At 39.7% G+C, this 11,897-nt stretch overlaps 1 protein-coding gene across 1 annotated transcript; it reads left to right on the top strand.

Annotated features, from left to right (window-relative positions):
* Window positions 1-659: 659 nt before the first annotated feature.
* On the top strand, window positions 660-7,746 carry tnfaip6 (tumor necrosis factor, alpha-induced protein 6). Its single transcript, XM_084084572.1, has 6 exons — window positions 660-872; window positions 3,344-3,481; window positions 4,555-4,716; window positions 6,506-6,734; window positions 6,968-7,008; window positions 7,520-7,746. The coding sequence occupies exons 1-6, from the start codon at window positions 773-775 to the stop codon at window positions 7,645-7,647; spliced, it is 798 nt and encodes a 265-aa protein (XP_083940698.1). The 5' UTR covers window positions 660-772; the 3' UTR covers window positions 7,648-7,746.
* The last annotated feature ends 4,151 nt before the right edge of the window (window positions 7,747-11,897 follow it).

An 11,897-nucleotide genomic window follows, 5' to 3' on the forward strand; every position in this document is an offset into this window, starting at 1 on the left:
GATCGGAAAAATTCGGCCAGAGGTTCTGCTCTGGCATCCAGGGAGTGTGCATGCACAGTTTCATTTGCAAAGGGCCCAATGGTGCCGGAGATTAGCTGGTCACAGACACACATGCACACACGCACACGCGCACACACGCGCGCACGCACACACACACACACACACACACACACACACACACACACACACACACACACACACACAGGGTGCAACACATATGTCTGGCTATGCCTTTCGGCCTGGCGGAGACAATAATCTAGGCCAGTTTAGGCCACACTGGATAATTTCGTAATTTTACCACAGAAAACTTAACCTAACGTTGTGCTGCCTAGAAATAGGCAAAATGCGCCCTTTTGAAGGGACAGGAAGAGATCAAATTGCTACACTATATGGCTTGGGCAGAGCGCATTAGCATGGCAAATTTTCAGTCCAGAATGGGTTAATGATGCGAAATGATATCCTTCATTAAGTTGACAATATTTCACATCTGGAAAAGCCTCCAGCAACATCATGTTCGGGCGACAATGTGTTTTCCAGGTCCCCCCCCCCCTAGTGGCAATTCCGTTGAATTCCCTGCCTTGAGCAACGCCACTTACTGGATTGTTTTGGAAGTAGAACACAGCACGGTGAGTGAGTGGAGAGTCACTCACTATATAAGCAAGGCCAGTCCAGATGAGTTGCATTACACTGTGAACAAGCTTGGCGCTGGGAAACATCTGGCTGAAAGAGAGGAGAGGATCAGAGGACCGCGGCACCAAGGATCTGTACCAGGATGCGCTTCTTTTTCTTCCTCTGGGCAGTTGGGTTCCTGCTGAAAGAGGCGCACGCATGGGGCTTCAGAAATGGAATATTTCATAATTCCATATGGCTTGGTAATACATGTATTTATTAATATATTTTTGGTGTCAGACAGTGTTCTAAATGTTTGACTAAATGTATTTGCCTCAGAATCCTCATGTAATGGTCATGGTCTTCAATCTCAACATTTTTCAAGATTGTTTTGAGCTACATGCGCGGGCGCACGCGCGCGCATAACGCGTAACGCACACACACACACACACACACACACACACACACACACACACACACACACACACACACACACACACACACACACACACACACACACACACACACACACACACACACACACACACACACACACACACACATTGGGGATCATTCTTTTTTTCTGTATGGACTTAATTTGAGTTGACATGCAGTGAGCATCATTAAGGATTCAGGTTAACCTGCTTAACTTTACTACTTGAAAGTTGAAATAGACCTTCATTTGAGTATAAACAGATTACAAACTTAGTGGCAATTGAGTTCCTGTTTAATGTAATCATTTGATCTTTGGCCTTTCTTTATTTCAGTAAAACTAGAAATTAAACTTTCCTTTTTTTCCTTTGGATGTAGACAAATATTAATGAATTGTCATAAATCAGCAATGATCACCCAATATTTTTTATTATACAGCAGGGGACTCTGCATGTGTTCAAGATGTGTCACAGTGGGAGGGGGGCATGTTTATTACCTGATTGAGTGTTGTATGAGACCAGCATAACAACAGGAAATTACTTCATCTTAGCCATGTCCAAATGCATTTAGGCTACATAAAAGGAAAAGATATAGAAACCAGAACCAACCCCATCTTGTCACTTAGTGATGAGTAATTGATGTAGGAATTAGGAAAGTATTAGAACCTCCTCTTTGTGTCCATACATTAATTCAGATATCCTAACAACTATTTGTCTTCCACTTATAACATGGGCCTCTGACACTTATTTTGAAGACCATCTGCTTGGTGTTTATAGAGGTGAGAGAGAGGAAGACAAATAATATACCATATCCTATTTTAAACATTGAATATGAGTTTTTTAATAGTTAATATATTTGGCCGTTATTGTCTGTTATTCCTACACATACTGTAAACACTATGTTCCTAACATCTGATGAGAACCTTTCCATGTATATTATGTGTATCACATGTTTTCTGGGTGAAAAGATAATGGATGGCTTGAAATGTTTCATTGATTCATTTGTGTTTCTTGAATTCTGAAAATGGATATATTAGGGGTGCAACAGTTAATCAAAGTCATCAATTTAATCGATCATTGAAAATGTAAAGGATTTTAATTTTAGACCTTTTTTTTCCTATTTTTGCGCAACACCATTGAACGACCATTGAAAAAGTAATCGATAGTTGCAGCCCTGATATGCGTAGATTAGAACACAGTAGCTGGAACTAAGTTATGTGAACAGGAATGGTACTGGATCTAAGTTATGTGAACAGGAATGGTACAGAAACAATGGTATAGAAATGATTTGGTGAAAAGGCAGTTGGCTCCTGTGGTAGCGAGGCACATAGCACAACAGGGGATTGAAGAGGGCAAAGCACTTCAAATGAACAGGTTAACTAGATGAAAATATTGACTTGAGCCTAATTTGGAGCACACTCCGCAAGCTTTGTAAGATCATGCATGCGTGCTTAACAAAACAGGCTCAGCAGAAGGCTCCCTATTGAGAAAGCCTAGGTTACGACCATTGCCACAATAGAGAGCAATGTACTGTAATCTGGACTTTTCCATAAACACTCTTGATAGATGTCTCTCCACTATAACTCGATCTTGTATTGTTCACTGAATGCATTCACACATGCTTGTACTAGGGTCCCTAGAAAGGTTTCTTGAAAGCTGTAAAGCAAAGTGAAATCTTGTATATGTGTATCAGGTTGCTTGGATACAAATCATTGTAGCTGGTACACAATGGTACACCACACAGGCCTGGCAGAGTGTGAGTTCTCTCATGGCATGTGACAGTGGTACACAGCGCACACCTCAGTCTTCACTGAGAGTGTAAAATTGTACAATTTTACATTAAAGGTACTGTAAAGTGATATTTTTTGGTAAACATACTGTAAGTCTTAAACATCTGTACAGTATATTCAGCAAGCAAGCTATATATATAGAGTGTTTGTCTCCCCATCCAGCATTTTTAGATCGCAATAACAATTTCATCCAGTCAGGAAAGAGAAACCATAGTGAAATTGGAAGAAGAAGAAAATTAGCAGACAAAATTGGAACTTGAACACACATAAGATTGAAGCTGATAAATGATCTTTGTGAGTATCTCTCTCCCAATTGGATGAAATTGGTAATCCACCTGAAAATGTTGCTGAACGAACACTGAAAATGTTGCTGAACAAACACTCGATACAATGATTACTACGGAATACAGAGCTTTAACTTTATTTTTACCAAAATATATCACTTACACACCTTTAATACTGAGGATTTTACTGTTGGCTGAAAATGTGTTTCTGTCTACTTTCATCTTACAGAACAGGCTGCTGGAGTGTACCACAGGGAATCACGCAAAGGACGATATCAGCTGACCTATAAAGAGGCCAAGGCTGTCTGCAATTTTGAGGGAGGAAAGCTGGCCTCTTATGAACAACTGGAGGCAGCTCGCCAGATAGGTCTGCACAAACACACACAAACATATGCATGAACTTTGAATCCACTGTATCTCGCATTGGTCTCCAGTCGGATTGTGTCAGTATCACCTCAAACCTGTCCATGAAGTTTATGTAAGCCCATTAGCCCATTGGTTGTCTCACAGTTTGTCTAAGCACATATGTACAGTAACAAACTGTTTACACCCGCCAGCCTTTAAACTTTGGCAGGAAGGGCTGTGTTTTTCTTGACTTTCTCCCATGAAATGAATCTGTTGGGTCTCATTTCTTCTTACAAGCGTGTTCATGCTCCAAATCCAAATGGGGAGGTCTTTAACCACTTAAACCCTACATATATGCTGAAACCCTATAAACCCTATAGGTCTCCGATCTTCTATTTTCGCCAAATGTTTGCCCCAGAATGCTAGGGTTCATAGGGTTCATGTGGTTATGGCAACATGATTGAGAATATACTGTATATTTGATGCCTTTGGAATGCTTGTAAAGTGTGTAAAAAGGTTTGATTTGTTCAGAGGCTAGATATTATGGAGCCGTACTGACTGAAGCACTTCTCTGCTCGGCTTGGTGCTGTTCGATGACTCCATGTCAAATGTCAGTGAGCCCCACCAGTATAATACAGGCCTGTTAACACCTGCTTGTGTGGGCAACATTACTGTTCCCATGGCACAGAGATTGATTCCAGGCCTCGGCTCTGGTAAGTTCCACACGCTTGTCAGTGATTACAGCTGAGTTTCCCCATGGCATCTTCCTAGGAGGTCCCCTTTTATCTCAGCTTTTCTAGCTGTGGTCTGCTGATTGTAACTGGACCACAGACACAAAGGAGATCATTACGTAGCCTGTGGCCCCAGTTGGCCTCCAATATCAGCATCAACAACATCCTCAAAAGAAGGCTCCTTTTTTCACTGGCATTTTGAGGTCATTTTGAAAGAAAGACGCTGGTTGGTCAGTGAACTGCAATATAATGATTCACTCATGAGAATATCATGAGAATTTGATGTGACAATTGTAATCGTGTCACGATAATTCTCCAATCTTGTTTTATAGTAATATTTTTCAATTTGTTTCTATTTTTCTAGGCTTACATGTTTGTGCAGCTGGATGGTTTGACAAAGGGCGCGTTGGCTACCCCATTGTTAAACCAGGCGCCAACTGTGGCTTTGGTAAGGTTGGCATTATCGACTATGGATACAGGCTAAACAAAAACGAGAAATGGGACGTGTACTGCTACAACCCAGAAGGTGAGTATATACATTACACATAATGACAAATGCTGTTTTTGGTAATCCTGGGTGGGGGTGTTAGTCGTCCATGAGTGTATGAGATGACTGTATGATTGTGGTTGAGTCAGAGACAGGGAGAGACGTGAGTGCCACTGGGTGAGGTTAGGGCACACAGGCTCAAGGCAGTAAACAGCGATGTGGTTCCACAGTGTCTCCAAGTACAGTATGTTTTCCTTCTGCACATACAACCTAGCTTCACATTCATCACCACAACTTGAAGTTAAAATGGAAGTACACAATAACAAAATAATGATTTAAAAAAAAGTGTAGACAAATGATGGGAACGTAGTACAGAACACAACGGTTTTTGGTTCAAAACCACAATCTCACTTCCACCCTGTAAGCGATTAACCAACTTTGAGACACAGCTGCTGATAACTGAGAGGCAGGCTATGGGGGACATAGAACTGTAGCCGTCACCACTGAGTGTTTCTCGACATTCTTTCACATGGAACAAAGTCATGACACCTTTGATTCATTTATTTTCACTGTCCTTGATACTAGATTCCTGCTAAAACGTATTCACTTGCCCATCCCATTAACCACTCAAGCCCTCTATACTGTGTTGTATAATAGCAAAATAGATGATCTGCAAGTTCACAATGTGCCGTGATGCGACATGTTGTGAGCATACACTGTAGATCTACATAGATAGACCTTGATTGTTCTTGTGGCGGAAATTCAGTTGCCAAAGGCAGTACTGCAATAAGAAAATACTGTCCAGATACAGAAAATAGGAGACAGCCTACAGCTAAGGGTAGCAACCAGGCACGCCGGAAGGGGTTAAATAGTGGGGGGGCAATGATGACGTCATGGCTCTCACATTCCGTTTTGGTGTAGCTCCAAATAGCGCACACAAATGGACTATGGACACCTCTGACTATAACTAAAATAAGCACTTTAATGTGTTGTTAGATGACAATTGTTTAAGTTGCTCAGGTTAAAGAATTTAATTTAAATGAAGTTTGTGTGTTTCCCAAACTTTTTATGACATGCATTAATAATAATAATAAAATAACTGTCCACAGCTGGACAAACTGCAATAATATTATAGCCTAATAATAAAATACCTATACCATATAGAAGAATTGAGACGCAAATTTTCGTGAGCTTGTGTGTGTGTATATATATATATATATATATATGATTTGTTTGTTTGTTTTCTCCTCAAACCTTGCAAAGCTGATTTCATGGTCTCTCAAGTTAGACAACTTCTCCACAATCTTCGAATGCTTCAGAGAGTCTGCAATTACGCCTTGTAAAAGTTGTGACTGGAAGCTGTCATAGACAGTCATAGACAGTTTGTCATTTCCATTCTTAGGCGGAAGTATTTGGAAATTGTGTGAGCCAACCATTCTGTCTTGAGAGACTCATTTTATGGAGATAGTCAACATTTCAATTTGTTTCCTTACTACTTTAATTTATTTTATGTCTCATAAGCAACCTTTGGATGGATGTTTTCAAATGTTTGATCTAAGACTGCAGTATGGTTTTAATCATGTTCATTAAATAGCCTACAATTATATACTTACCTCTTCCCCCTTTAGCAAATGTAGAGGGAAAAAATACATGTGCACTAATTTGCACATGTGCTGTTGATTTCTCTCAGTCAACAAAAGGACTTTATTTTCTCCAATTGTGATTCAATTCAGGGCTCACATGCAAGTCATAGACCCAAAACCCAACAACCCTTGGGTTGTACATGAGTACATGAATTCTCATCTTTTGATGTTGATGTTTCCCACAGCCAAGGAGTGCGGTGGTGTGCTGACAGACCAGCAGAAAACCCTTCAGTCTCCTGGCTACCCCGAGGAGTATCAGGACGAGCAGATTTGTTACTGGCATATCCGTGTACGTTACGGCCAGAGGATCCGCCTGCACTTCCTTGAGTTTGACGTGGAGGATGATACATCTTGTCTCGCAGACTACTTGGATGTTTACGACAGCTACGATGACGTCTCTGGTTTCGCTGGGAGGTAAGATTCACTGCCTACTGGGTAGCCTAAATAGAATAGAATGGAACAGATTCAATACAGCTGTCTTTGATTAAGGATTGAAGAGTACACAGTAAAGTCCTCAGTGCTCATTGATCCATTTGTACACTTAAATTAACTCTGAGGATTTTACTTTATAGAGTTGTCATTTGTAGGCACCTTCAGAAAGTTCTGTTGTTCTGATACTCATGTTTATCTATGTTATCTGTTTGCAGGTTCTGTGGTGATTATTTACCAGATGACATCATTAGCACAGGTGAGATCTCATTATGTTATTTGTTTTGTTGTGATAGTGCTACTGTCTTACGATTTTGACTGAATTGATACTGGTCCTGTTTTGTTTCCTCCTTTTATTATCAACAACCTACCTCAGTCTGTCAGACTGCTTTGTTATCCGAGACATTTGGGCACACTGCTGCACCAGTGGACCATGATAAAAACACAACTTAGAGGCTTGTTACACCAAATGGGACATTTTGGCCAAACAGTGGTGCTAGAGGAAAGGCCATGGAGTCCCCAAAACCAATATATCCTTCAATCTGGCTAGGGTACTGCTTTTAGATTATGAGATATCTTGTGTGCAACGTTTACATTTTGGCTTGACAACGGGTATGCTAAAGGAAAGGGCATGAAGTAAAATCAGTAGGGCTCATAAGATGAGATAGACCTATATCGATCCCAATTGGGAAATTCAGATGTCGCCACTGCATAAAGCATTTAGCGTTTTTCTCTATATAATGACAGCCCCACTTTGTCTTACCCTGCAGGAAATGTGATGACAATAAAGTTTCTCTCTGATGCTTCAGTCACTGCTGGTGGCTTCAAGCTACAGTACATTGCCTTCAACGCGTCCCTCTTCTCGCAGAATGACACTGACTATTTCACTCAGTTATAACACACTGGTGCTATTCCTGTTGCTGTATATATGATGTTGTTCTTTAACTCATGTAACACATCTTTGTACTGTATCTAATCAAAGAAACAATGAGAAATAAACAGCCATTGTGTTAAACTTTCTGTCCATTCATTTTCACTGACTACTTGCTTGACAATTATGGTCACACAGCAGAAAAAAGAAAAACTTGACCATCATTTTATAAATAGCATGAATATTGGGAATTCAATTATGATATTCTGAGACAATTTTTTATACGGAGAGTGGACGAATATGTTTCTATGCTTGGTCAGGGTCCATTCCCAGACATAGAAACACATTAATTAACAATGCTATTGATTGGAGCTCACTGTTGACAACTTTGTAGTAATAAGTGACAAAAAGAGCACATTAACCACATGAACCTATCGTCCCTATTCTAGGCATGTCATAATAAAGTGAAGATAGCAGATCAACAAGCTTACAACACATCGCCTTACGATTCGTTGTGAGCTTGTAGATCAGCTATTTTTGGTTAAGAGAAGAGTGAAGAGATTTTGTTTAGAGGGACCAAGTATAGACCCCTGAGGGAACCTGATCAACAAAGTATATGGGTCTTTAAGTGGTTAAAAAAACATGGAAGAACCCGCTCTATAAGTGGGATCACAATCACAATCAGTTTTACAGAGGACTGTCCCGATCCCTGGAGCATGGAATGAAATCAAATACTGTAGGTGTATTTGGTGAAAACAAAAACGTTTTTTTGTTAAAAGGTTAAAGCACTATATTCTAATAGTACATTACATTACATTACGGTCATTTAGCAGACGCTTTTATCCAAAGCGACTTACAATAAGTGTATTCAACATAGGTAGGGAACGAAAACTACTAATCACCAGAAGTTTTAAGTACATTTCCTGCAAAAACAAGCAACCAAGAGTATACCTAGCGCTAAGGTAAAAGTGCAATATATCAGCTACCTACTTTCTTAAACAGATGAGACAAAAAATGGCAAAATCAAATGAGCACGAGCTAAAACAAATAAGTGTATCGACTAAACAAGATCCAATAAAACAATACAAAAATAAAACAAGAGTTCGTACAACTAGTTAACAACAAGTAGGCCAGGCAAAGAGGAAGGATAGTGTTTCCTGAAGAGGTGGGTTTTCAGCCTGCGGCGAAAGATGGGCAGTGACTCTGCTGTCCTGACATCAGTGGGAAGTTCATTCCACCACTGTGGGGCCAGAACAGAAAAAAGTCGTGACCGTGTCGATCGACCAGAAGGACCGTTGAGTGGCGATAATAGTAATGGTGGTGATAATAGTAATCATTGCTATAGAGCGTTTGTTCAGTAGCAGGAGTCTCCCCATATCTCCAGCTCTTTAATAAACAGAAAATACATTTTGGTGGCAATATGTCAGGCAATCAGGAGAGAGTACCCATTTATCATCTTCAATTTTATGGTGTTACAGTTCCAATCTTGTGCTCATTTGTCTGCTAATTTATTTGTGTCATCACTTCCAATTTCACTTGTTTAATCTGTATCCTGTCTGAGTTCTCTATCCTGATTGGAAAAAATTGGTATCCTGACCTGAAAATGAATTTTCTGTTTAATAAAGAGCTGGAGAGACATGGAGAGACTCCTGTTACTGAGCAAACACTATAGCAATGAGTACTAGTATCAGAATATAGAGCTATTTGACACTTATTTTAACCAAAGAATATCACTTACCCTACCTTTAAGATAAGATTAGATAAGATAAGATAAGATAAGATAAGATAAGATAAGACTTAGTGATGATTGATTATTTTATTTTTGTGCCCAACCCTCTTGGGTTTATAAGACACCATTTTACACGATAAGATGAGATCAGATAAGATAAAAGGAAAATTTCCAAATGGCAATTTTCCAAAAGGAAATTTGCCATGGACATTTCTGTTGTTTGTCATTGTATGCTGTTGTGGCACACTACTTTTGAGTACCTCACATGGTTGCATTTTGCTTCAGGTACCTGTATGAGTAGTGACAAATAAACCTTCTCGATTCTTGTTTGATTCTAAAAAATATAAAATAACATAGTTCATACATGCACAGATTGCCACCAACCAACAAAATGCATATTGCTCATTGTACAACATATCCACATACAATCATCATAATCATAATCATCAATAATCATAATATGCCTTATACTTTGCAGTCAAAGTAAGTCAGCCTCATCAATGCAGAATCATACAATGTGCACACTAATTGATTTGGACTTAATTATCATTACATTGAATAAGAACTGGTGTCAATCTAATCTTCTCTTCTACATTATCCTGAAAGATGTTTATTTCTTCAAGAAAAATGAACGAAGCGCTCAACATTCTGTTCACCAGTAGACCTGCTCAACAGATGGAACTAAGACCTTGGTCGTGCTTGACAGCTAACAGCAAGAATATTACTGCATGTTATACTTATCTGTTGGAACAGTGTGTCATTATAGATACAGTGTGAATCTGTATGATGGCAGTTGGCACACTTGTGTCATATAGACTCAACACTTTCATCCTTGGTCTTTGTTCCACTCTGTCTGATTACCTTTTTAGTTAAACTAGGGTGACATGTAACAAGCAGAAACAAGTAAGAACTCATTTTTGGCTGTATGAATACTTTGCTCTCTTTTGAGTGCAGAGGCTGATTATTAATTGATTGATTGATGTACTTTATTTAGTAAGACATGAGAACAACAGTACATGGAAGTACAAATTCACAATACAAGGTCTACTAAACTGGAAGACTCATAAAAGCACTGAGCTTGTTTCAAATGAGTTCCCCATGCACACAAATCATGATGACATATAAGAGACAGACAGATATACACAACTACTCTAGAATGTCATACAATCAGTTTACAGGTTACTGGTATGAAGAGTGAGAAATATGTACAAAAGGAGAAGGAGAGAGGGGGGGGGGTAGGGGGGTAGGTTAGGTTAGGACTGGACTAGACAGGGGCCATTTTCCAATTGCAGCCTCCTGAAGGTGTATCTTTAGGGCTGTTTTGAAAGAGAGTAGGGTTTTACACTCCTTTACTCCTTTTGGTAGGGCGTTCCACATTTTTGATGAATAGCATGTGAACGAGTTACTTCCCTTTGTTGAGCCAAAAAAGGGTTGGACAAGGTTTGTGGAGCTGCCTCTGGTATTGTGATCATGGACATCATTAACATTTTGGAAGTATTTTGACAAATACAGGGGGATCCCAATGTTGTGATATATCTTGAAGACCAGGCCCATAGCAAGTTGCTGTACTCTGTCCGCAACCCTAAGCCATCCAATCCTATCAAAATGATCAGGGGTTAGATGGGTTTTGTAGTTGAGGCCAAGAAGTAGCCTTACAAGTTTGTTTTGGGATGTTTGGAGCCTTGTTTTTAAGGCCTTGGAGGTGTTGTGATACCATGAAGTACATGCATAATCGTAATAATCTCCTTGACTCTGAATCTTGTGGTTGTCTTCCTGCCTTCACTACTTCATACACGTCATGTGGGGTCAATGTGATGAAATAAATAAAAAGTAAAATAAACTCATGGATGTGATATGATGGACGTAACCACTTAAACCCCATATGGTTGAGCGGAGTCCCTCAGGGGTCTATACAAGTGTATTTTCTGTTTTCTGTTATCGTGGGGAAGCTTTTGCTGAAAACTTGTGAGCTTGTCGATCTGCTATTTTCAGCAAAAGCTTTCCCCACAATACTGATGCTGGGGTTTAAAGTGGTTTAGAAAAAAAAGATAATGAAATTATATTGATTTCTCACATTGAATAACCCAACATTTGGTACAAAATAATATTAAATAAAGTGCTAGGAAGAATACCAATTAAAATACCATAAACTCAAAAAGGAAACTAATGAATAAATACATAAATAAATGAATAAACAAACAAACAAAAAACAAACAAACAAACAAACAAACAGTTGTCTTTTAATGACACAGTACATTGGAATCATAAACACACACACTGGTCATGGAGAAACATACATTTTAAGCACATGTGCACACACACACACACACACACACGCACACACACACGCACGCACGCACGCACGCACGCACGCACGCACGCACGCACGCATGGTGATGTGAAGTGAACCAGACACAACCAGAGCCATGTGTCATGTGGCTCTTTCTCCTTATAAGGCAGAGTGGGCGGTGCCGAACGACGACGTATTGAGGGTCAAAGGGGATTTTTTTGTGCGTCGGCGTGCGTGCTAGCCTGGTTTGGCGCGAGC

The sequence above is a fragment of the Gymnoscopelus microlampas genome (assembly GCF_963454915.1).
Source record: "Gymnoscopelus microlampas genome assembly, chromosome: 17".
NCBI lineage: Eukaryota > Metazoa > Chordata > Actinopteri > Myctophiformes > Myctophidae > Gymnoscopelus > Gymnoscopelus microlampas.

Bases quoted from the DNA above. Each gene is read 5' to 3' on its own strand.
- tnfaip6 (XM_084084572.1), top strand. From the start codon at position 773: ATGCGCTTCTTTTTCTTCCTCTGGGCAGTTGGGTTCCTGCTGAAAGAG. The intron at 3,482-4,554 runs GTCTGCACAAAC...CTATTTTTCTAG, and splicing joins GGAGGCAGCTCGCCAGATAG to GCTTACATGTTTGTGCAGCT. The intron at 6,735-6,967 runs GTAAGATTCACT...ATCTGTTTGCAG, and splicing joins GTCTCTGGTTTCGCTGGGAG to GTTCTGTGGTGATTATTTAC.